Source organism: Saccostrea cucullata, unplaced genomic scaffold, assembly GCF_032062105.1.
Source record: "Saccostrea cucullata isolate Sc308-1 unplaced genomic scaffold, CSIRO_AGI_Scuc_v1 ctg829, whole genome shotgun sequence".
Taxonomy (NCBI): Eukaryota; Metazoa; Mollusca; class Bivalvia; order Ostreida; family Ostreidae; genus Saccostrea; species Saccostrea cuccullata.
Window position 1 is genome coordinate 175,202 of NW_026928409.1, and position 27,143 is coordinate 202,344.

At 31.6% G+C, this 27,143-nt stretch overlaps 3 protein-coding genes and 1 pseudogene across 3 annotated transcripts; 2 read left to right on the forward strand and 2 right to left on the reverse strand.

Annotated features, from left to right (window-relative positions):
- Positions 1-1,186: 1,186 nt before the first annotated feature.
- LOC134277496 (uncharacterized) lies at positions 1,187-3,801 on the reverse strand. Its single transcript, XM_062759828.1, has 4 exons — positions 3,579-3,801; positions 1,730-1,891; positions 1,384-1,496; positions 1,187-1,285 (listed from the first exon to the last, which is right to left on the reverse strand). The coding sequence occupies exons 1-4, from the start codon at positions 3,761-3,763 to the stop codon at positions 1,218-1,220; spliced, it is 528 nt and encodes a 175-aa protein (XP_062615812.1). The 5' UTR covers positions 3,764-3,801; the 3' UTR covers positions 1,187-1,217.
- Positions 3,802-3,882: 81 nt separating this feature from the next.
- On the forward strand, positions 3,883-6,685 carry LOC134277495 (selenoprotein N-like). Its single transcript, XM_062759827.1, has 9 exons — positions 3,883-4,035; positions 4,163-4,270; positions 4,372-4,691; positions 4,838-4,989; positions 5,156-5,331; positions 5,456-5,561; positions 5,660-5,828; positions 5,945-6,052; positions 6,311-6,685. The coding sequence occupies exons 1-6, from the start codon at positions 3,883-3,885 to the stop codon at positions 5,558-5,560; spliced, it is 1,014 nt and encodes a 337-aa protein (XP_062615811.1). The 3' UTR covers position 5,561; positions 5,660-5,828; positions 5,945-6,052; positions 6,311-6,685.
- A 5,177-nt stretch (positions 6,686-11,862) lies between these two features.
- Positions 11,863-13,607, forward strand: LOC134277483 (uncharacterized; annotated as a pseudogene).
- A 7,631-nt stretch (positions 13,608-21,238) lies between these two features.
- Positions 21,239-24,142, reverse strand: LOC134277484 (uncharacterized). Its single transcript, XM_062759813.1, has 4 exons — positions 23,862-24,142; positions 21,859-21,921; positions 21,614-21,761; positions 21,239-21,497 (listed from the first exon to the last, which is right to left on the reverse strand). The coding sequence occupies exons 1-4, from the start codon at positions 24,112-24,114 to the stop codon at positions 21,431-21,433; spliced, it is 531 nt and encodes a 176-aa protein (XP_062615797.1). The 5' UTR covers positions 24,115-24,142; the 3' UTR covers positions 21,239-21,430.
- Positions 24,143-27,143: the final 3,001 nt, after the last annotated feature.

The window sequence follows — 27,143 nt, forward strand, 5'->3', positions numbered from 1 at the left end:
TATGAGGATGATAATTCATTTAATAGTTTGCAATAAAAGTAGTATAGTTTTTTATAATTATTTCAATGAAATATATGGAGATAACGAATATGGTATTAAAGCTCAAAGTTCATTAAACATGATAAATTTTGGAGCACGTCTAAAATATCAGATATCGAATCAAGTGTTTTGTCGTCCGGCCACACCCGCTGTGTGTTCTTTGTATATGTTCCTTGTCATGATCCAGAAATAAAGGAGATTTCTATCGAAAATTCAGTGTGTAAAAAATGACCTAACGATTAGTATGAAAAATGGCAGTCAGCTTTTGACTTAATGATAAATTGTATTTGCCAATAAGATATCGACGAAATGATGACTTTAAACAAGACTGTTGATATTCCTGTTCCATCAACTTGTTTGTCAATGGCTAACCTCGTTTTAGAAATTGTTAATACGTAGAGCATGCATCTAGAGTAACCAATGCTAGTTAAAATCTTATATCATCAGAAATCTGTTAACTAATCATGACCTCAGAAGATTATTAGATTATTCCTTAAAACATTCCTTTGAAGAGATTTTATGAATTGTGGCTCCAGCCTCCCAGCAAGGTCACTATAGATTGGAATTGAATATAATGAAATATAAACATAGAATACCGGTAACTAAAGGTCGCATGGCGCAATGGTTAAAGGGTTTTCTCTAGAGTCGCGGAGCAAGGATTTGAATTTTACACCACACGTATGAATCACAATCTGAGATATCTAGGACGTAGGGACACGCCCTTCGTGTGAGACCGTATAAACCGAGGTCCCTTGTCGCAGAAGGTTCTGGAACGAAGAAGATCCATAACTTTCCAGAAACGACTATGCTTTGTGGCACGTTTGGGGAAAAAAATCAAAAATGAGAAGAATTTTTTTAGACTACACACGACAGACAGCCGACGAACAAATTTCAATCAATAAAGCTCTCTTGAGCTTTTGGCTGAGGTGAACAGAAAGGAAAAAACAATTAATTTTGAAGAATCCTATAGCTTATTTGCTAGATGACGTCATGTTCAAGGTGTTTTTCATAGTTGTGATAAAAGCATTGAAATTTGGGGCTCTTATACATTTTATGATAGAAGACGTTCTGTTGCGGAAGTTTTTCATTTAATACTAGTAGTGATAATAAAAAGTAACCAAATTTGAAGATATTTCTTCAACAAAAAAGTATTTCAATGTTTATTGCACAAATTATGTTTAACCAAGAAGTCCAGCTTGCATAAGATCTATCAAATCCTGCTTGTAGGCCGCTGCTTCACCGAGCACTGCAATGGAAAAAATATCAGAATTACTAGGAAATATTCATCTGTAAAAGTCTCTTCTATTAAATAATGAATTTCAACAGAGAGAGTGTAATACATACGCATGCAGTTTCCAGTGATGTTTACGTAATGGTTACAACAAACAATGTTTGTATTGGGACACTGCTGAATCAGAGGCATCTCCTCGTAAGTCAGATGGGTGATCAGTTTCTCTCTGTAACATTTTTAAGATATGAAAGTTTTCTAGTTACCTATTTCAAATAAGTTAATAATTCTGTGCGATGAATTTAGAAATTTTTTTCTACTGTAGTTTAACATATTGAGCAGTTTCCCTAGCAAAAAATCCTTTTTAACATATTCATATCTTAATTCTTTTTCAAGGTTCTATTGTCCATTCTTATTAACATTGATAAAATTGGTTGATATTCTAAAATTTGGATAACTTACTGATATCTCAATTCATTTTGATGGCATTTTCCACTGTTCAGAAATCCACATGAATTTTCTCCAACCTGAACTTGAACTCCGACCTTTACTATTTCGCTGACGACCTTTGACACTGTCTTATAACCAATAGGAGAACTTGTATCGGTGGAGCAGCAAAAATGTCTATATAATAAACATAAAAACATTAGTAAAGAATTCAAATGATACAGTGTTTACAATTAAATGTGTTGATAATCGCAAAGCAACAAATATAAAAATCTATAACTCCTCCTTTTCTCTAAATTCAAAAATTAAAAAAAGCTAAAAAAGAATTTAATCTATTTCTCTTTTTTTAATTACCAAAGAAATTGAGTACTGTATAAGAAACACTTTTGTATTATCATTTTCTCTTCATAATTTTATTTGATGACGATTTAAAATAAATGCATCACTTCATATCATTCACATAACGCTATAAAAATATACAACTAAAAGTTTATGTGAATGGGGTATCTGAAGAAAATAATATAACTCAAAAATTCGAATCAAGCCTTTTAATTCATTTTAAATAGAGAAACAGGTAAATTATTCATTGAATTGGAGCCAGTCAAGGGATTTCCCAGTCAAAGCCCCCTAATAAAAACGTCCCGGTCAAAGCGTCCCCCGATTTTAGTCAAAGCGCCCCCTAATTTTGGTCAAAGCACCCCCTAACATATTTTTATAGAAAAAATACCGTCCCCAAATATTGGTCAAAGCGTCCCCTGATTTTAGTCAAAGCGCCCCCTAACATACTTTTCTATAAAAAATTCATTACTGTCCCGAAGAAATGATCAAAATGCCTCCTGATTTTGATCAAAGCGTGTTCTGGTTTTGGTCAAACGCCCCCTAACATATCTTGATAGGATTTTGGGAAGGGGTGGGGGTAATTACAGAGGGCTCAGGTAAAATCAAGATGTATAATTTGCGTATTTCTGGCTTTTATTTCGGAGTTCGAAAAATCTTGCATGGTGCCAGTAAAAAAATCAGGGGACATTTTGTCCATTGCTTGGGGATGGATTCGAAACGATTTTTTTCTACTGATAGAATTATATTAGGGGGCGTTTTGACCAAAATCTGTGACGCTTTGACCAAAATCGGGGGCATTTTGACCAATTCTTGGCGACGGTTTCGAAACGATTTTTTTTCTAAGAAAAAATATGTTAGGGGCGCCTTGACCAAAATCAGGGGGCGCTTTGACTAAAATCAGGGACGCTTTGACTACAATCATGGGACGCTTTGACCAATATTCGGGGGAGGTTGTGTAACATCATTTTACTGTAAAATTCTATAAAGGGGCGCTTTGACCAAAACATAAAGCCGCCCCCCTAATGAAACCGTCCCGGTCAAAGCGTTCCCGATAATGGTCAAAGCGTCCCCTAATTTTGGTCAAAATGCCCCATGATTTTGGTCAAAGCGCCCCTTTATAGAATTTTACAGCAAAATGCCAAAGTGTAAAGCTGCCAAAGTTCTCCTACCATATTGTTGAAATGTTAACAATGTTTTCAAATTTTAAATCGCTTAACTATGACCTCTCAATGGATCACTTATGGTATCGCAGCCTATCACATTGTGTTGAAAGTGTCAAAGGGGAAAAACAAAGAAATATAAACAGAAAAGTAAAAATTTTCTTGTCAAATATGGAATTTATTTTACGTATAAAACAATATTTTCATAATTTCAATTATGCACACTCACAAAAAATATCAATAAAACATCTGTTCCACTCATGAAATAAATTTCATATCCATCTACCAAATATTGAATACATTCAACTGAATACATTTATTTCTTATTTACAAAGATAAATCAGGAGTAAATCAGGAGTACTTACGAGTTATCCCCAGTTTTTGTTCTTCTTCTCAAAGCAACTTGTAACCGAAAAGGAAGATCGCTAAATTTGGCGTTGGCGAGAATTGCAAGTTCCTGAGGAGTAAAGGGATTCTTTATAAGATGGGAGGAGAGCAGGTAGCACGATCCTAGGATTAGCAGAGACAGGGATATGATTCCTTGTGCCATGATTGCCAGTGAGAATTTACCAACAGTCAAAAGATAAAAGAGTTGACGAGATCTTATCGAAGAACGCGTCATAACAGTTATTCAAAGATGGCCGCCTGGTGGACTCGAAGGAACAAATTATGAGTGTTCCATATCCAAAATACTTGTTTTTCTTTATCATTTGTTTTGTATTCTTGCTCTGTATTGTCCTTTACATAAGAAATAGCAACACTGATTTTAAATCCGAGACAAATGCAAGGATCCATGGTCAAGAATCAATTAGAGACATTAAGGTACTTCTTACTTATTTGTATTACTATATGAATATTATAATCAAATTGCATTTTATCATTTTCTTCATTCATTGAGTGTGATACAAATTAAATACACTCATCCCTTCTTAATGTTTTGTATATTAAGGATGTTAAGAGTTCGTGTGAAGAGGGAGAAATCCTGTTAGACGTTAACTTTCAACCTTTAGATTTGAATTCATTGGGAGACGAGATTTCAGGGAGCAATTTAGTTAAGGTAAATTTCATTGAAAGTGTTCATTTTTACTACGAATGGAAACAAAACACTTTAAAATGAAAATTTTATATAAATTGTTTGAATCAATAAAAATGTTTCAGAGTGAAGAAGAGTACATAATTGCACTTTTGAATTGGACAAAACCATTCCATAACAGCACGTGTATAAAAGAGTCCCACTTCCTGGAGTTTTTTGTTCCGGGTAAGGTGGTGGGTGAGGTTTGGAAGCTATACGAAGGTCAGAAGGGTGAGCTATCACATAATCGTCACGATCCACCCCTTTATTCAGGAATACAGGGAGTTTTATTTGACCTTCTCCAAAATTTTCATGATAAGCCTTTTCTACAAACAAGATTCGAACCAAGAGGGGGATATTCAGCATTACGAGCCATAAATGGAGATATTGCTGATATTTATTTTAGGTGACTTTTTCAACATAATATATTCAGAGGCTGATACTTTTTACTGAACAAATGAAAAACTAAGATAACATAAATACCTGGTAATAATTGAATTGTTTACTTTGCTTTTCAAGAATCGGATAATTAACTTTACTCTTCTCCCCTAGGTTCCATGCAGAATTTCAATTGAATGAGAAGCCATTACTACCTTTTTGGTTTACTCCAGCATATTTTACCGGAAATATAATTCTAGATACCAGAACTAAAGAAACACACCACTTCCATTTGTATGTTCCAAACACGAATGAATTGAATGTTGGTAAATATTCATTAATTTGAGATCTATTAAAGAATTTGAGATTTAAATCAACAATTTTAGAGTATTTTAAGGAACGTAACGTAGCAAATTATTATTTTGCATGGTAATTATGCACTGAATATTTCGAATTTATCTGAATTAGAAATGAATAACCCCCTCCTTACAGATTTAGAATGGTATGGAAGTAACAGACCTAACGATAATTTAATGGTGGACATCGGATTCCTTCCAGTTATGGAGTTGAAATCTATCCCTCGTTCAGAAGAATTACAGTGGTTACGTGAAAAGTCTATCAAAGAAATCCAAAGTGATCTGGAAAAGGCTTTCTTTCCATTTAAGCAGGTGTGTCTTTAAATGAAACCTTTTCGATATCTTCTAAAGTCCTGAATAATAAAGTCCTCAAATTGATTTTTTTTTAAATTTATATTTACTTGTGTGCACATCTTTTATCTCATGTACATGATAGGTAGACTACTTACCATTTGAGGAAGCAATTAAAGTGGCCCAAGCAGAGAGCAAATTGATTCATCACATTGTATTGTGGGGATCTCTTGATGACCAGTCATGCTGAGGTACCCATGGACAAAAGTCAAATCAAAACTATATCTTCCTACCATCATATTTATCCAGACTGATATCCCTGAATATCAAGTACTTATTTATTTTTTAGGGTCGGGGCGGACTCTACGCGATGGACCACTCGCGAGTCCGCCCATAATGAAGTTCCTCAAAAATAATTTCATTTCTTCTTGGTCCCTCGTTGCAAGGCTGAAGAAGTTGGTGCATTCAACGAACAGAATTGTCTCAAAACTGGCATCAGAAACACTTGATGCTTATTCGTAAGCTCATTTTTTCTTGTTAATTTTTAACACTTATAGCACAGAGTTGAAAAAATATTCAAAGAATTGAAAAATCTTTTAATGTTGATATTCTTATGTAACGTTCTTTGTTTTAGTTTTCCTGTGGAGATAATTATATATGACCAGAGACAGAACATTGTTCATTATGAAAATCTCAACGAATTGCTTGAAGAAGAACTACCAGAAATACTCGAGTCTGATGAGTAAAATTATTTTTGGACATTTCTTTTTTTAAGCATTTGTCAGATTGATATAAATTTTCTTTGAAAGTTTCTTTATAAAAAATTGATTTTCGTAAAAACCAAATTTTGTCATCATTAGTAAAGAAGTCTACATATACATGTATACTAATTTATTTAAATTACATTAGTATGTATAAGGTAAATACAAATACAAATCTCTCACTGTCTGTTGGAGGCAGAAGTCATGATCTATTTTATCTCTGATTTCATTTCTTACAGGTACGAGGATATCTTGTCTTATAGGTATTCTAAAATGTTAAGAAGAGCAATGGCTGCCGCCGGTAGAGATGTCACAGAGCTTTAAAGAAAGTAAACGCGAAATCATGTGAAAAAGAGATGCATAAATTGTTTTCTTAAGCATCAAGTTTAAAGAACTAGTTTGTTATTATGGCCAAAACAAGGAATTGGGACTTTCCGCTGCATGCAAGCAAGATTGGGTTTGGTTTTCTGAATGACACTGTGTATCAAAAGACTTCCGCCGGTCGATACACGGTTGAGAAAGGATTCCAACGTACTCTTAGGTTGCAGAAGAGGCGACTTGAGTTCCAGTATGTTGCTATGTGTACTCATTTTAATTTTTTAAATAAAAGTCATTAAAAATTTTTATGGTTACTCTTGTCTGAGTTCAATTTTTAAAAAAAAAAATCAGAAACTGCCATTTTCCTCTACATGTATAAATTTTAAGCAATAAGAGACTAGCTAATCTTTTAACTGGCTAAAAATATAGTACAGAAGATATAAGCAATTAAAATCAAAGTACTGAAAGTACTGAAAAGCGGTTAGCATGCTTTCATGGAATTTGACTGTACAGTGTAGACAAACAAAAAATGCATTCAGTGATGATATTAAAGTAAGCATGCATATTTTTGTCCGATGTCATCAGCGAAGAAGCAGACACACTGACTTTTGTAGTACTTAAGTAAATGGAAAAACCAATAACATCCCAGACTGATGTCACAAATGTATGTTTCAAAATATCAACTTGAGATTTTCAGTTTGAAAGACAGGAAGTTCAATTTCAATAATTTCTTCCTAATTGTCTCCATTGGTGGCGTCCAAATGTGCTCAGAACGAAAAAAAATATGTTGATGTTGCAAATTTAATTGTCTTTCATGCTCTATTGACTCTGAAATTAGGTAACTGTAAAGCCTACTCAAAAAGAAAATAAAACAAGTAGAGCTTTTCAAAAAAGCTTACTGTCTTTAGCAACAATTTTAAATAGTAAACAGATCTATACTTCTTTTGAATTTCTTGATTTTGTATTTCTAAATATGCTTTTTACGGGCATTAGCCCTACCACGGTTGTCGCTCGGTCATCTCCATAAACGTTGACTGGCCGAGAGCTTTCGGCAAACCTCGGCTGATTCCCATTCACTCTTCAAACAAGAAAGGGGAAAAGAATAATAACAAATTGTAAAGCCTGCAAGCAATAACTATCAAATTTAATTTATAATGAAATTAAAGAGACCTTTTTATTTATCGCTATAAAACACTTTTATCACTATAAAACAGTAAAAACGCTATGTTATTAAGAATTAATTACTGCTGATTTTTGTCCCCCGCTTTCGCGAAAGCGAGGGGACATTAAATCTCATTCGTCTGTCCGTCGGTCTGTCCGTCAGTCTGTCCGTCCGTCACAAAAACTTTAACCTTGCCCATAACTTTTGATTTAGTGGAGCTATAATTTTCATATTTAATATGTGTATTCCTTGTAATAAGACCTTTCTTTGGGTACCACCAAATTTGACCTTTGACCTTGACCTTGGAGTTTCAACTACTTTTAATAAAAAATTCCAAACTTTTACTTTGGCCATAACGTTTGAATGGTAGGTACTAGGACTTTCATATTTCACATATTTATACTTTTTGACAAGACCTTTCAATGAATACCAACAACTTTGACCTTTTGACCTTGACCTTGGAAATTTACGTACTTATGAAAAAACTATACCTTTGACCATAATTTTTGAACGATAAGGGCTACGACTTTATTACTTCACATATGTTATTGTTGTAAGAAGACCTTTTATTGGATACCAAGAACTTTGACCTTTTGACCTTGATCATGGAGTTTTAACTACTTTTTAAAAATTATAACCTTGGTCACAACTTTTGAACGATAGATACAAGGACTTTTATATTTCACACATGTATTCTTAGAAACAATACCTTTCATTGGATACTAACAACTTTGACCTTTGGACCTTGACCTTGGAGATTAACGTACTTCTAAAAAAGCTTTAACCTTGACCATAACTTTTAAACGGTAAGGGCTAGGGCTTTCATACTTCACGTATGTAATCCTTGTGAGAAGACCTTTCATTGCATGCCAAGAACTTTGACCCTTTGACCTTGACCTTGGAGTTTTAACTACTTTTTAAAAACGTGAACCTTGGTCACAACTTTTGAACGGTAGAAACTAGCACTTTCATATTTTAAATATATGTATTCTTTATGGCAAGACCTTTCATGGGATACCAATAACTTTGACCTATTGACCTTGACCCTAAAAATTATATCTTGCCCACAAAGATACCGAAAGCGGGGGACCATAATTCTTTGAATTTGCTTGTGTTGTTCGTTTTGTCATTTTTTTAAGATTGGAATTGTACGAAAAATATATCATCAGAAAGTTATCTTCCTTGCCTTGAACAACGTTTCAACCAATAAAATAATTGAAATTCTCTCATTATGCAATTTGTACCAATCATAAAAGAGAGGAAGTGCATAGTCCGACGACTGTAAAAAAAATTCAACTATACAATACCGTCTTCCAAGGAAGACGGTAATGATAATTCAATTTAGATTAATTTATTTGGAGTTCTGTACATAGATCTTTAGCTGGCTAGTCTGAGAAAAACGGATGGACGAGCAGAGAATTTGTAAATTGATTTAATTTCAGAGGACTTCAGTTTCGTATGCTCACTGCGGGTCAGCAGGTGTGACCTGTTATTGGGGATGCTTACTTCTCCTAGGCACCGGAACTTTCAAGGATCCGTTTTTCATTTGAGACCGATCACTATTCATTATGTATTTTGATACAGATACTGAGTACATCTGTTTATTAATATTATGAACTATTTCTCTCACAGGAAGAAAGACAAGTAAACAAGATAATAAAGTTTTAAGAAATGTACACTATTGAATTTAAATACAATAAATGTTCGAATTAGTAAATGGTACATGACAATAATTCAAAAAAGAGTCTTGTAAGCACGATATATATAAACGAACATAATATACTGAGTATCTGGCAAATATTTAAATAATGTGACGTTTATAATTGTTTGTAATGATTAGACTGAGTACAGAATTTATCCCTGGAAACAAAGCTTTCATCATCTTTTAAATAATTTCAATTGAGAAAAAAAGGAGAAGAAAACAAACGTTTCATTATGGAAGTAATCTATAACTGTACAGCTTACAGATGCAGGGTTCTCCATGAGCTGTTTTACTGTGTTGCTCCCGACACAGCAAAATTTTCTACGACACAGTAACGATTAAAATTTTATGCATGCGACACATTTTTAAGGAACTCGTAAGAATATCATCCTGTCCTGAAGTTTCCCTATTTTTTCCTTTGCAATTCGGTAATTTGAAAAAAAAAAAACTGACAAAAAAGTACAACAAATTTACTTTCAAAAGTGGTAATTAGTTTGATTGTATCGATCAGAATTTCCCCTGCTTTTCATAGCACGTGTTTTTACTTTTATCAATATGTATGACGAAAATATTTGTATATCGAAATAGTGATTTATTGTAAAAAGTGTGCTCATATGTTCCTATATAAGTTTAATGAAAAGTAATTCAGTTGCGAATTTGATCTCGAAAATAGCGCGAGATTTTAGTGCTTCACGTAAACTATGCCACACAGTAAAATTTCAAATGATGGAGAACCCTGAAGATGTATTCAGTTTTTTATATATATATATAAAGCTTTCTTCATGTACTAGTATTACTTAAGTTAATTAAAGGGATGGCTAAATATTTTAGCAAGGAAAATGAAACTCGATCGAGAGATTCTCCGATGTTTTGCAGTGTGTAATAACCTTCAACCCCTTAAGCCAGTAATTAACCCGTCCTTTCTGTGCCAGTAGCATAATTCGATCAAATATATATTGTTCATGAGGGGTGCCTTATAATTAATCACAGGCACCTGAATTTTTATCAGTAAGTCTCTAAATTAGCCAAATATCGAAACATTCTACCCCTCTATGTACAGTTTAGATACACAAGGTGTGCAACGCCATTTTGACCCCCTGTTCAATTCAGGCTTCAATTTAACACATAAACCGGATATGCCTACTGGTTTTCGTGTAGCATTGGGTTCAAGTATGATATTTCTCGCTATATATTTCTTCCTTAAGTTTAAATCCAACGCGTTGATAATGTTATCAGCTAAACTTCATGCTGACTTCAAATTTCGTCACAGGGCCCGATCGCCATCAGCTGATGTCACGGAAATTTAATCTCGACACCAAATGCTCCTATACATAAAATTTTAAAATACAACAATAAATTTATTTCATTGACAAACAAAATCAGATAAAAATTAAAAACCGAATGATTATGTTGTTTTGATAGTCTTGATTTTATTTAACATGTTAACATGTTATATGTGTTAGAAACAAATCATTGGTAGAGGCTTTGTTGAAGTTTCTGTTGTCGATAGGTAGCGCCTTATGGAGGTTTCCGGTTGCCGACACATGCCATATAGCGGCTAGCGAAGCTAACCGCTTAAAAATAACATGACTGCCTCATTAATTAAGTCAAGCGATACATGGGAAATCATTGTAAGTCTTTGTTAAATTTATTCTATTCATTCATTTTAATGAAGTATCCTTGATTTAACTTGGTACACATTGATAGTGTGGATAATGTATAATATTATCATATTACAAGATCATTGCAAAGCAAAGCATCCCCTCGCAAAGAGCAGGGATCTATAAATCAAGGCAGCATTAGACTTCAATTCCAATACAAATTACGTCATTCCCGCACTCACTCACCAACAAACAGATTGCGTTACTATATTCCCTCCAACTCTGTTACGAGGCCGGGGATAATGAAAAGATTTTAAAAATAATTTCCTCATAAACCTACGGAAATTTACCCAGCTCTTCCCTTTGAATAGGCTTGTTACTTTGATCACTCTCTAGAAAAGTTTATATCTTTAATCATTTCTCTAAAGAGGTCGTTGTATATTAACGAAAACTAAAATCATATGAAATGTAGAATATGACCTTGCCGTGTTAAGTAAAAATGTAAAAAAAAAAAAAAAAAAAAAAAATTTATAAAATTATAGGGAACTAATTATTGTTATAATGCTGTCCCAAATAAATTATTAATAATTTTTTATCATTTATTTCGTGCTATTTGTTAAAGCAAGATAAAAAATGTAACATACTTTAATTTTCTCCTTTCCAGGATTTTCTTTTTATGACTTGATTTCCCCGAATATTATGCAAATATTGCCTCCTATAACAATTCTTTGAAAAATAATGTCCATTCCAACATAAAAGATGGACTATGTCGTAAAGAATTTTTAAAATATGATAATGTACCATAAAATATTATTCTACTTTTTATTTATAGGAATAATTCTGTTTTCAGTTGTTAGAAGAACGGGTATCTCTCTACTGGTCCATACATTTCAGTAATACTAGTATTATGATTTTAATTATTAACTATCACAATACCTTGTTTATCTTTCAATGCACTGAAGGGTTATTTTATTGGTTAAAGTGTCGCTCTTATCTTCAAGACCTCTCAGTACTTTGGAAGAACCCAGAGGTAAAAATTTTGTAATAACTTTCGCTTTGAAAAGTGCTAGAAATTCCAGCAATGGCCACAATTCGTTTATTTCTGCTTGTTCTTTTATTAAACTTTGTACTTTGTCAGGATCCCCTTGATTTTCTTAATGAAAAGCAAAAGAGAAATTGGGATCCAAGTGTCCGACTTACCTAAAAATGTCCAACGTGTTTTACGCGAAGTGACTCTTCATGGAAACGCTACGTAAGTATATTTAAAATGAAAATTAATGATAACGAACGGTATTCTAGTTAAAATCCATTTAAAGAATACAGTTCGGGAGCAGAGTAAACAGCAGAGATGGGATCAGGATCCAAATGTAGCAAAGCATTCAAAGAACGAAAGCTTGAGAGGTGTATTTGTGAATCTTTTATTTTAAATCTTCTATTTTATCATTTTTTTAATTAAAAAAGTGAGTAATCCATGAACAAGTATTCCGTAATTCTAAAAGCAACAATGCTAAATCACTCAGGGCGCATTGGTGTTGCAACGTAGCCACTACCAAAACTATCATAGAGACCCACTCCCAGCTTATGTATGTTAGTAAGATCAGGGACCGTGTAACATACACTAGCTGTGGCTTCCTCTGGCTCAGCAGTTGTTCCAGACATCACTATTACTACATGTAAGTTAGGACGAGTACTAACATTCTTATTCCAGTACAATGCCTGTTTTTATATTCAATCCCTTTCAGTCAAATCGGGTGTAGAATGATATTGCTTGTAATAATAAAATTTTCTTTGTTTTCTTTTTTTGGTTTGTAAAATTGTAATAGAAATGTGAAAATATAGTAAATCGATATCATCGTAGATTGTATCATACATAAAGATTAATATACATTCATTATTGTTTAATAATTGTTTTTTTCTGGACAGATCCTCACCTATGTATAAAACAACATACGAGAGTAAGACGATACAGACCTCCTGTCCGGATCAGAACCTTGTCTGCTGTAAGGGTTATGCTCTGGTGGCCAATCACTGCCTACGTAAGCTTATTTTTTTTTTTAGAAAGTGATGAACATCGTACATGTACCAGTGCAATGCAATTTCAGTAGCTGGGCCAAAATCCCAGTGTTTTAAAAGTGAACTGTACCCCAAACGTTTTGTTACCTCTGGTGAAATAATATTATAATGAAAGATTTCATTTATCTTTTTAGTGAGTGTACTCGTATATACATATATAGAATTGCATTTTTATTATCAAGGTCAATTGCTTTTACATGCACGACTCGCATTTTGAATTATTTAAAATTTATAGCTATCTCCATATAATTTTATTAATGAAGTATCGCTTTATGCTGTTTTAGAAATACAAGTAAAAATAGTAAACTACAAGAGCAAAAATTAAAACAAAAAGTACCAAAGAACAAATTCTTGTCAGAAGCATTGATAATACATTATTTAAAATTTTGTTACGTCATATACTTGTAATATAATTTTACTATATTTAGTATCCAAATCAATAGCTATCATTTGAATATCAGAAAAATAAATACTTTTTAGTGCAAAATTCACTGAATAATTTGTAAAATTTGTATCTATGTGTGTTACTTTATTGTTTGTGCAGACTTTCATTTTTAAAACAATACATTTCAGCACTTTCCGAAATCCCTGCAATTAAAGACGATCTGATCAACCTCCATAATGCTGGTGTACTGGGCTAAAGTCTATCATTGGTACACGAGAATTACAATATAATTATTGATATTTTTTCCTTGTTTATTATTATTATCATCATACTTTTTTACAAATAGTATATATATGTACTATATTATTTATATGTAACCATTGCCACCCTGAAGAGTGCAAGTGCCCTTTGTTTATCAAATAAATATAAACTAAGTAAGTAACCAGGATTATCATATTATTAAGATATTTTTGGTTGAAAGAAAAATAAAGTTCATTCAAATTAAATGGTCACTCCTCTACGGAAGCCCATTTAGGACCTATCAAAAAATATTTTTGAATTCGTTATAACGATTTTTAGAATTCGTTATAACGAATTTAATTTGTTATAACAGATATTTAGAATTCGTTATAACGAATTTGATTTGTTATAACAGATTTATTGAATTCGTTATAATGGGGTTTATCCAATATAGATAAACCTGGTTATTTCGTGCAGCTTAATGTTTTACATGCAAAGATAGATAATTTTTTCTTATCACTGAACTTCATAAATCATCGGGCTCGGTGCTCAAAAAATTCTTGATATTTCTTGTATGCGCATGTCTTCTAGAATATTCCTTTTTAATCTGTAATTTGAAAGAAGCAGACGCAAAAAAATTTTTAAAACGAATTTAATTTGTTATAACAGATTCATTGAATTCGTTATCGAATTTAATCAAAAAATATTTTTATTATAACGATTTTTGAATTCGTTATAACGAATTTAATTTGTTATTACAGATTTATTCGTTATAACGAATTTGATTTGTTATTACAGATTTGTTGAATTCGTTATAACCAATTTAATTTGGTTATAACGAATTTATTGAATTCGTTATAACCAATTCAAGAATTTGGTTATAACGAATTCAACAAATCTGTAATAACAGATTAAATTCGTTATAACGAATTCAATGAATCTGTAATAACAGATTTAATTCGTTATAACGAATTCAATAAATCTGTAATAACAAATTAAATTCGTTATAACGAATTCAAAAATATTTTTTGATAGGTCCTAAATGGGCTTCCGTACTCCTCTTCAAGGAGATGATTAAGAAATAGTGAGAATTAAATTTGACCTGTCAAAAATCTGTCTTCTCAAGACCAAAGACAAAAAAGGATGAAAGCTTTATTACATTGTGAAGATTCATTTTTTTTAAATCATCTTGTCAATATAAGGAAACTCCTAGTTAGTAATTTAATTGCAAACACTCTCAGGATATGTAAATTCAAGCTGTTCACATCATGCCCCCCTTAGGTAGGCTGGGCCGCAATTGGCATAAAATTCTACAAATTTTGGGAAAATCTTTCTAATTTTTTTTTCAAATTTTCTCAGATAATGTAGAATCAGCTGCAGGTTTCTTTAGATAATGAGCGATTACGTTTCACATAGTAAAAATAGAAGAAAAGAAATATTCCTGGGAAGAACTGCAAAAACATGTTAGTCATGCATAGATATATAGGTATGGAAGTCTTTTCGAAAAATATAGAGAAAGGAGGGAGGGAAAGTGAGAGATAACAAAACCTAAGTCTCTATATTCTTTAGAAGTCGTTGAAATATACAGTCAAGGAATTCAATGAAATAAATGAGCTGTTTACCTCCTGGTCAAACTACCACTACATACTTCATACATGTATTAACATTAATTTACGGTCCTGTCTTTAAATTCTTCTACTTCTTCCTCTTTTCATCTATCACATACATTTCAATTCTTTATTTCATCCCCCCCTATCGCCTTGCTTTTCTCTCCTTCTTTATCTCTCTGCATCTCTGTCTCTCTTTTAAAAAATGCATACTGCAATGACAAAATTATGTTTATTTTACATCTCTATGTTTGTGTTTTAGATTAAAAAATATTCTACCTTGAGAATATTGTTATTAATGAAATCATCCTCCTTTGAGATCGAGACTTATTTTTCTTGATACTAGTTCAAAAAATCAATGCTATATGTTTTAGTAATGGATGTTTACGAAAAAGCTTATAAAACTCTTTTTTGGCAATATCAGCAAAGCGGTGATTAGTCATTTTTGTATGCAAGCAACTTTGGGATATGTAAAGCTTGTTCACATCATGAACCCCTGGGGTAGGGTGAGGCCACAACAGGCAATGAAATTCTACAAAGTTATTTACAATCTTTTAAAATGTTCTTGCTTGCTATATTACTATAAAAGCATTCCAAATATTTTAGAAATATTATTTGTTTAGATAATGAGCGATTACGTTTTACAAAGTAAAAATAGAAAAAAAAATCCTGGGCAATGGACCAGATGTTAAAAGGAAGACGTTGACAATTTGTCAGAATGGATTGGGTGTATCAGATTATCACATCAATTTTTGTGTTCATATGAAACAGAATTTATCCAAAATCTTATACGTGAAAAGAAAAAAACACTTGCTGTGGCCTTCAACTTGACATTTAGATATATCGACGACGTATTGTCAATTAACTTATGTCGATACGATATATCCCAGTGAGCTTGAGATAAAAGATACCATAGAGACTGACATATCTGTTTCATATTTGGATATTTTACTTGAAAAAGACGTTAATGGTAAAAACCAAGGTATATGATAAACGAGATGACTTTAACTTCACAATCTGCAACTTTCCTTACTTGTACAGCAATATATCTTCATCACCTGCATACGGAGGGTCTATATCTTAGTTGATTCGATGCGCAAGAGCATGCACTACGTATGAACAATTTCTTAAACTAGGTAAATTATTGCCAAACAAGTTTGATGAAATAAGAATATCAGCAGTCTCGTTTAAAGTCATCATTCCATAAGTTCTATGGTCGATACAATGACCTTGTCAGCAAATGCAATTTATCATTGAGTCAAATGCTGACTGAAGTTTTTCATACTTATTGTTAGTTTATTATTTATACACTGAATTGACATTTTTTCGTTATTTCCCAATCAAGACAAGGAGCACACGGCGGGTATGACCAGTCGGCAGGGGTGCTCACTCCTCCATGGCACCTTGATGTTTTGGAGGTCCGTGTTTGCTCTGCTCCTATTTTGTATTATTTTATGGACTTTTGATCTTTAATTGTTCGTTACTGTAAAATCACATATTTTCGAGGGGTCAAATTTTCGTAATTTGAGTAAAACATCTTGGTTCGTGGGGATTTGAATTCGTTGATGAAGAATTGTTGAGTAGTTATGTATGTAATATTTTACATTTCGTGGTGGACATGAATTTGTGGGTTTCTTCATACCTCGAAAACAACGTAAATTAAACCCCCAAGAAAATTTCACAGTCTCTCTTTACTTTTGCTTCCTTCTCTTTTCATTTGTCACATATTTTTTTTTATTTCACCTTTAAAAACTTCTCAATGACAAGTGTAGCATTTTTATTTTGTATTTTAAATTAAAACAATATTCTTTTTTTCTTCCTTTTATATCTTATTTTTCTTGATACTCCTGCTCTATCAAGTGTTCTGTGAACTCTTTAAAAAATCAATACAGCATAAGTATATATAATGACAAGTGCATGATCACATTTTCAAGGAAACATTTTTTTTTCTTATTACGGATGGTAATTTGTTGAGAGACATAAACACATAAGGAGGTGATTTTGTATTTTAAATTAAAACAATATTCTTTCTTGTTAATATTGTTAATGAAAACATCCTTTTATATCACTGCTACATGTAACAGGTCACCTGTTTAGATTTCTGCAGGGGCTCTCCCATCAATGAAAGATACTGCGATAAAAAAATCATAAAAGCAGTATTTACAAAATATCATAATTTTATTTTAGGTTATTTTTTATGCTTATCAAGTGTACTCGAAAACTAGGTTTGAATCAAAAGCTTCAACATAAAAACCTAGTTTAATTACATCCTGTTGACAGAAAACCAGTGTGGGCAGGACTAAAATTTCTTGACACATACAGCATAAGTATATAATTGCAGTGAATATTCATACATATATGGTTAAAAATTGGAAATTATGTGTGTTGTGAATTACATATATACTTTGTCAATATAATCATGTTTTCTTTTGAACTATGACGTGATCTCCTCACATTTCTGTTACCACAAGGAAACATTTTTTTTTCTTATTACGAACGGTAATTTGTTGAGAGACATAAACACATAAGGAGGTGATGTTAGATTATAACTACAAAAAATAAGGGAAATTGACAATGGATAACCTAATCATCCCTTTTGTCATACAGTCAATCAACACACAATTTCAGAAATTTATCAGTCCCTTACAAATTCAAATATATATAAATTAAAAAAGAAATGTGTTTGGCTCTCTGGGCTTCAGCTATTCATAGCAACAACTCATTAACTGAAGTACAAAAGCTTAACTACTTAAAGTCTTTACTAGTAGAAGAGGCATCAAACACCATATTCACACATGCAAACTTATTGATTCTACATGAAAGGGGTCCTATATGCAACAGAATAATCTCAAAACTTCATTTTCATGACCAATGGAGACATTAGGTTTTCCGGACAAGCTCAAGATACATATTTCTTGATTCTGAACAAATTACCTTGTGAATTCCTTTATCGATTGGTTACTAGGCGACTTACGAAAGGCTCTTTACAAGGAACTTGACATACTAGAAGCAGGAACTCATATGGACACAACGGAAGACCGTGCTACAGCTATATTCTACATGCACTCAGATTCCATTGATGAGCAACCACAACGAAACTACAGTCCTAGGAATCATCAAGTTTGCTGTGCAAAATATATTCAAGTGATATAAAAATCAATAAAACAAACTGTGCTTTAATTGTTTACAAAAGTCCAAATCAAATTGCAAAGTTTTATTTTAGGTTATTTTTTATTACAACAAAGGCTACTGGATGCAAAGCAGGGAAATCAAGAAAGGATGAAATCAAGAGCTATAAATGTGTCATTGGTAGCACGAAAACCATGATGTAAACATTTTACATACCAGATTTGCAAAGCTTCAGTCCAAATTTGATGCACAGTCAATTGCTACAAATCAGATGAATCAAGCTGAAGAGTTGAAGAAAAAAGAAGTTGAAGTTTGTCATATAATTTTTCCTCAAAAGCTTCAACATTAATTCCAAGGGATCAAATTACTGGTTTGAAGAGGGACAGAGATACCAATTAACCAAGATAACATTTATTAGAAAAGGAACAAAAGTACACTAATAATTCGGAATTCCAGAGGATAACAAAGTTCATAGCATGCAGATTGTTGACTTCAAGAGGATTTCTGTGGATGACACCAATATCAGACAACAGGAAAACCAAAACTTTGATGTCGAGAGGACATACAGTCAGAACCTCATCGAGTCACGGGATGAGATCGCAGAGATGAAGAGGAGGATGAAGATTATGGATCATCAGATTGATCAGCATAAGGAGCAAATTCAAGCCAAAGAGAATGCATTCATCAGAGAGTACTTCGGACATTAGAGTAAAGAGGAAGACGATTTTTTGAGACTTTGTTCATATACGTGATGGTACCAAACAGTTAAAGGAAATAACTTAAATCTAACGGAGGAGCGTTACATTTCAAGTGACATTCGAGTAAGATTTTTATTCATTTTCAATCAAACTTCCAAGGACTTTAATTATTCGGAGAATGTTGTGAAAAACTTTGGTGGGCCGGAGAATGTTGTGAATTACAGACATGTGCTTTTCATTTACCTTTGTCAATATAATCATGTTTATGTAAATGACTTTTCTATTGCAGTGAATATTCTATAACGTTATGTTATATATGGTTTCAAATACAAATGTGTTTTCTATGAGTGCTACAATCTTGACAATGTGCATTTTATTTTAGTGGATGAAATACTGTGAAAGCAAGGATTCTTAATCAATTAAAAGGTAAGTTTTGAATTCTGTAAGAAAAACCGATAAAGTCACCTTGTTTTTTTTAAATGTGCAGCAATGTGAAAGTCACCTTGATTATTTACAAATTTTTTTAAAATGTGCAGATTTAAAGATGTGAGAAAAAAAATCTATTACATATAAAATCAATATTAAGAAACGACTTCACCATTATCAAAAGAATGCTTTTCCTAATTATAGATATGCATCAAAATCATTGAAAGGTTAATCTGTACAAAATGGGTCATTATGAGTTTTATTCGTGCTTATGTGACCAAAATTGGAAAATCTGCTTAAAAATTTAAATTTAATGCTTCCTTCTATTGTCATTGGTTTTGTTTCAAGCAACGAACATATTTAAATATAATATACTCACCGTCAATAGAAACGCAACACCCAAATTTAAAAAAAAATTTATTACATATAAAATCAAAAAATAGGAAATCTTTTACTTTGCCAAATCGATTTCATTACCATTATCAAAATAAAAAATGCTTTTCCTATTTTGGGTTTTTATAGATATGCATCAAAATCATTGAAGGGCATTTTCATTGCTAATGTTGGAAATTTTCAAAATGAGGTCATGAAAATATATAACGAATGTGTTTCAAAAGCATGAATGACAGTTCCTTGACCGGAAGTCCAATGGTTACTACACTACGCCAAGTTAGAGAAAATTCGACCTCAGTATCTGAAAAACAGGCATTTAAAAAAGGACAAGAATTATTTCGCATTAAGACATTGATAAACTTATTGACCCTAGTTGTACAAGGCTGACTAGCACGTTTTAATTGCTTATGTGACTTTATAATGTAATAAGAATAAATTTAAAAAGTAAATTTACAAAAAAATAAACTTAAAATGTTATGAACTTAGAAAGTTAAAAAAATTCATTCTATATTAATGTCATGTGGCTTCCTTCTATTGTCATTGGTTTTGTTTCAAGCAACGAACATATTTATATATAATATAAAGTCATTGAAATGTGAAAATGACAAACAGTAATGAAGCTCAAATTAAAGTCAATTTAAGCAATACAGATTTGGCTATTGACGGTGAGTATATAAAGTCATTGAAATGTGAAAATGACAAACAGTAACCAAGCTCAAAGTCAATTTAAGGAATACAGATCGGCAGCATAGCAAAAAAACATTAAAGGTGCCAAAACAAGTGAAAACCCCCTGTCGACCGGTCATACCCGCTGTGTACCCCTTGTCATGATTGGGAATAAACGGAATAAACCATAAACAATTTACTATGTAGACTAACAATAATTTTAGTATAAAATGTACGACTGCATTTTACAAAATGATTTGCAAACAAAATTATTGTACATGTATCGACCAAAAACTTGCAAAATGATAAACCTTATATTTCCATCCACTGAATATTTATCTCTTTCATATCTTTAGAAAACGAGTGTAATTTATCGTTCTTTAAACAGCAATAAGCATATCACCTTCGCATATCTCTTCAGCACTGACTGTTCCATTCAATTACACGTACAATGATATTCATATTAAAAATAGAATTTTATTTATTAATTACAAAATTCTTCTTTAATACAGATATAAATATAAACAGTAAATTTTTTTTAAATCAATAAAACATGTACAGTCTTGCTGATCGAACAATCTAAATATAGACTAGATAATAAAGTACTACGCAAGGCAAATGGCACTGTCACTAAAATGAGTAAAGTCGAAATCGAAATTGATTACTATGAATGCTTCTAATTTTTTACATGAACACAGTTTTATGATCGGTGTTTAATATCATACTCTAATCAGTATTGTTAAGTAAAATTTTAAATAAGTTACTGATTTGTCATGTTTATCCTGTCTTCACTGCCTCCCAGCAAATAATTAAAACACAAACTCTGAAAGGCACTTGGGGTAATGCAGCTGACCATATAGGTATTTTGAACTCACGGAAATCCATGTGTATGAATGATATTTAATCAATTTTTGGAACTGCATTAATTTTTATCCAGTCTGGTTTGGCTCCTTTGTCATCTAAGGAGATTCTGGCTGCTTTTCAGTTGTGTGGTACTTTCTAAGTAATTCATGAATGTTTCTTTTTCTAAAAAAATATTTTTACTACTTTTAAGATAACAATTAGAGTAAAATCAAGATAAGAGTATTAAACGTAGCACTTAACATTATTTCATCATAGTGTCTAATTCAAACAATACTTACCTGCATATGATAAAACAGTCATCAAAATAATATTTTTCTCCCTGATTTCTCTTAATTATTAGTATCCACATTAAAATACCACAGTTGATCACTATTGATACACCAACAGTTACACCCAGTAAGATGATTACCCATTTATCAACACAAACTGAAATAAAAAGAGTAAAAAATACTTCATTTCTGTTGAGAAGAAGAAAAGAATTTTTTTTGATCATGATTAAATATATGCACATCTTTATTCAAACCTCTCATATGTTCAGTTAAATCTTCCTTCCTTGCAGATCTAGTATGATTTGTGTTCTTTGAATCTAAAAAAAAAACATTTATAAAATGTTAAGCTGGTTCTGAAGTTGTATTCAAGACATAGAAGGACCTAAGTTATATAAAACGATGAAATGTCAAAAAGGTTACATGTACATAGATAAAAATGGCTAACTCTGTTTACTCTAAATAATAACATTTGCAAAACTTAAGTTGAGATTAAACGGTTTCTTTTAAAAATTATCGTAGTTTCCTGTTAGAGCAAGATCAATTTAATTTATTCTTGATGAATGATGGTGATCAAAGTAAGAATTTCTGCAACCACTTTCCATAGTGTTCATATTTGAGGATCTATTATATTTCAATTAAACTTGCGTCCTATCAAAACTTTTCGTTCTATCTTCAATATCAAATAAATTTCCGGTGAAACATAATTCAGAGTACTTCAATCTTTTACCGAAGAAATATCGTTTCCACGTTTTGTGTATTTCCTGGAAGATTTGTTTTAATTACATAATTTGAAAACTGTTCACGGTCAAACAAATGCTTTGTTTCACATTTCTATTTTGAGGATGTTTAAAACATATGTACCTAATACATATCAATTTAGCACTATTGTATCAAAGGGTTATTATACCCCCCTTCCCCACTTGAAAACCCTTCTCTTATCCGCAACTCCTCTCATACCTCTGAATGAAATTTAATGACTTTAGAATCTTTGTTACATAGTGCATTTGAGCACCTTTTATTTCATATTTTGATCGGACACGTCTCATACAAAAAATGGACACTGACATTCTTTCTATAATATTGAAGGGAAAAAGCATCTCTTATCCGCAACTTCTCCTACACTGAATAAAATTTAATGATACTATCATAGATTCTTTAATAGACTATGCCATTGTGCACATCATCACATCATGTATCATTTGTATCATTTAATGACCTCAGTGCACACAGTGCCTCTAGTTTTAAATAATTATTAAGAGACACAAAACTTTTTTTTTTTTCAAGCCTTTTTTTTTTTGTTTCACGAAAGACAAAATATTCTGTAAAACTTCGTTTTATTGTCTTTGATCTACTATAATAAGTACATACACTTGCAATTACAAAAGAAACATTATCAAATTTGCCTCATTTCCTTAAAAAATTAAAAAGAACCACAAAGTTATGGCAAATTTTGAGAACACGTCTTATAAATTAACTGACCTAAACATGATGATGTTCGCTTCTCATATCCATCGTCATATCTTCTTAAATTATAATAATATGAAAAAACATTCATCGTCATATATTCTTATATAATTATGAAAAATAATTGGCTTATTATAGATTCTTTATCTTACATTAGGAAGTAACTTAAATTCCATCCTCTGGATGACAAACGATAATTAGGATTTTAAGGTATTAATCTGATATATTCCCACAGTATGAGGATGGGGCATATACTCTTTTCTTTCTTTAAAGTATAAGAACAAGACTTTTTTGGCAGTCCCTCTCCCCCATTGATATAACAATATTGCCTGATCCCTAATCTTCTATATGCTAGTCCTTTCTTCTGGAATTATTTTGCTTAGAAAATTGAGGAATGTTTAGGACAGTAAATGCTGCTATACTTCACAGATATATATATGTATGTCAAGTTTAGATGACCTAAAGAATTTCAATATTTTGAAAAAGGGTTATGTTACTTGAAAGACATTTGTTGATAAAAACTGCTTGAAATAAATAAATAAATAAGCTGAAATTCTTTTGAGGATCCACTACGTGGAATACAGACCTGAAAAAAATCGCAAAAGTTTCATTTTACAGGAATTTAATTATGTACTAGTATCCTTGTGAATTTCAACAAGGAAATAAAATATGAAAATACACTAGCTTAGAATTAAACCTATCCATTACACTTAAGTAATATTTTAATCAATAAAATGGAATTCAATAACAAATTTTAAATTTAAAAAGAATTATTTAAGGGAATTTGACTTACCGATGTCATTTTTATATGATGCACACTGAAATACACACAAATCCGGAGGATTCCTCATCATACAAATATCTCTGGTACAATATAAACATGTCTGTTCTTCGCTACAATACTGTCGTATACCCTCACAGTAATTATTCCCACAAGGTAAATTAAACTTTATATTATCTATATCAATCATTTTCTTGGTTTCCATACGACGAAATAAAATAATCAAACACATCGATATTGCTGAAATCATTTTCTTTTCATTCATCTCGATTAAGTTTAAAATCAAAATGATATTTGTATATAAGCAAATAACAGCTGTGTGTCTTGATTTTTGTGCCCTTCCCTTTAAATACTGTGTTTAATTTTTAGGTCATTCGTACTCACAGGATTGGCAATTAGTCATTCATGTACATAGTTATTTGTAGTTTACTCATACTTTGTTATCATTTACTCAGGATGTATTATTGCTTTCTTGCATTTTTATATGCAATGGTACATTAATACTTGACTTTAGATTGTTTTACTATTGATAGATAGTTCTTGAAGATTTTTTTAATTTCAAAAAAATCCCTTTTTTCTGCTTCTGGAAATGTTCTGTGTAAAGGTACAAATCTTTTTTTTTTTTTTTTATTGTTGTGTTCTATAATCTGCCCTTGACTAAATTTGTCGAGTGAATATAATGAATATATTTTTAAGTGATAGATAACATGAACAGCAAATCTTTTTAAAAAATATTCATAATGATTAAAAGTACTTTTAGTGTTTCATTGACTCTCCAATTCCTCATCTTGAAAAGTTGTATGTCAGGATTTTCTCGACATAGGGAAGTTGGAAAATGGAGACCAAGATAAGAAGATTTCAAGAGCAGATACATATACCTACATATGTGTTTTTGACTGCCAACTTTTCATAAACCCTTGTTCAGGCCAAAACATTCAGATTTCTTTATACGAACTCATTCATCTATTCACAATGTTCAACTATTGCTTTACCTAAAGGTGAAATTGTGTTTTTAAGGTCATAACTCAAATGTACTATTTTGTTCCAAAGGATATAAGCGGTGTATAAGCAACTTTTTCATCGTTAACAGATTTTTTTTTATATATAATAAACTGCTAGATTGGTAAAATAATTCAGTCAAATTTCATTTTAAAACAACTTAGGAGCAAACTGTATAATAAAACTACCTTTTAGATAGTTACGTAGCAAAATAGGAGTACCGGTAGTTAACAATTACTGTAATCAACTAAAAATGATTGTTTTCAGAAATATGATTTACTTGATATATATATGGAATAAAAATTAATCTTTAAGTAATTTTTGAGGAAGTCTAGTGGTATATGCCCCTCACCACGTGTCGGGAGGAACCGTGTTCGATGCTTGTTCCAGAAAACCGAGCTGATGAGAGCCTTTTTTTCATAAAGATGATAATACATGTACATACAAGTACATAAAGATATTTCAGAAACATTTTTTTCTGTCACTCTGATTGCTTACTGTCTTCATTATCAAAAAAACTTGCATTTATCTTTAAAGCAAAGGTGATCGTTTGGGTTTTATTTTTATTTTTTTAGAATGAAAGGCAATCTATGAAAAAAAAATTAATTGCTTTAAACATGAAAAGTGAATTCGATTATAAAATAATAGCTCAACGATACTGAATTTTTAACACTCGATAATAAAAAAAAATGACTTTTATTTATAGGGATTTTTTCTCAAAACAACTGTAAAGAAGGCTTTATAAGACATTTACTTATCTCTAAACTTATCGCTCTATATGTCTTTCAAATCTATATTTAAATAGACTTTGTGTAAAATTAGCCATGGGAATTTCCACCATCTCTCTCTCTCTCTCTCTCTCTCTCTCTCTCTCTCTCTCTCTCTCTCTCTTACCTCATTAAAAACACCTCCTATTTTCATCTTTACTGACATACAGTTAAGATAGAACATGTCATCAGTATGAAATATCCTAAATAGAATGATGATATTATTAACCTCTTTGATTTATTTTTTGGCATATTTCAACATACAGTATGAAAGCCAATGAATTTGTCTCTTTTTACGAAGAATTAACAATATGGGCAGTGTATTCCTGAAAAAATATATGTTTATTATAGTTATACAAGTCTTACAGTGAATAACAGTTTTAACCGCTCATGTTTTTTTGCAATTTTTATGATCAAATTATGAATTTATAGTTCGGTATAAAAAGTCATATAATGTTTGAATCTTGGGAACCCAAAGTTACCCGCATGTGACATATATAATTTTGGTAAATCTGGGGAAGTTTCTAGTACCACATTAAATCTCTATAATTACAAGATATTATCGAGTAAATGCTATATTACTTTTAACGAGAAATATAATGAATGCTTTGTCAGTAATTCATTGCAGCATCCCATCTTTTTAGATCTTAAAATGCATTCCTTATCTATCAATAATCTTATTTTAGGGAGGTCGCATCATATACAATTTTTTTTTTCATTTATGACTATGATTGAGGATGGTTTTTCAGTTTTAGCTCAGAGTTGAACGTAAATGATGTTATTATTCTTTATTATACTATTCATTGAACATTTTCTAAAGATAATTTTACTTTTACTAACTATTTAAGAAGTCTGTAATCTTGCCTGTAATTCCCTTACCTTAAAAAGTCTAGTATTAAAAGAATTGTCCTTTTGGCTGCTTTTTAAACACAACAACATAGGTAAACATATACATGTATTTCTAAGAAGTAAAATGTATAAATGGAAAAATATTTCGGACGTGGTACCAAAAGAAACAGAAGGAACTACTTTAAATCACAGTATGTTACCAAAATCAACAATAAGACGCAAGACTTTTCAAACTTATTTCAAATAAACCTCACAATAAATTAAAATCCGTGCTGATATTCTTGTTTCATGCACTTGCTTGTCAATAATTTACCTCGTTTTAGAAATTGTTCATACGTAGAGCATGCTCTTGCGAAACGAATCAACTGAGATATATATACTCCGTATGCAGGTGATGAAGGTATATTGCAGCAAAAGTAAGGGGTGTTGACGATAGAAAAGTTAAACTCATCACGTCTATCATAAAGCTTGGTTGTTAGATTACCATTAATGTATATTTTAAGTAGAATATCCAAATATGGAACAGATGTGTCAGACTCTGTGGTATCTTTTATCTCAAACTCACCAGGATATATTGTGTCGACGTTGGAATGGAAATTACTATTGTTAATTGACAATACGTCGTCGATATATTGAAATGTCGAGTTGAAGGCCACAACAAGTGTTTTCTTCTTTTGCA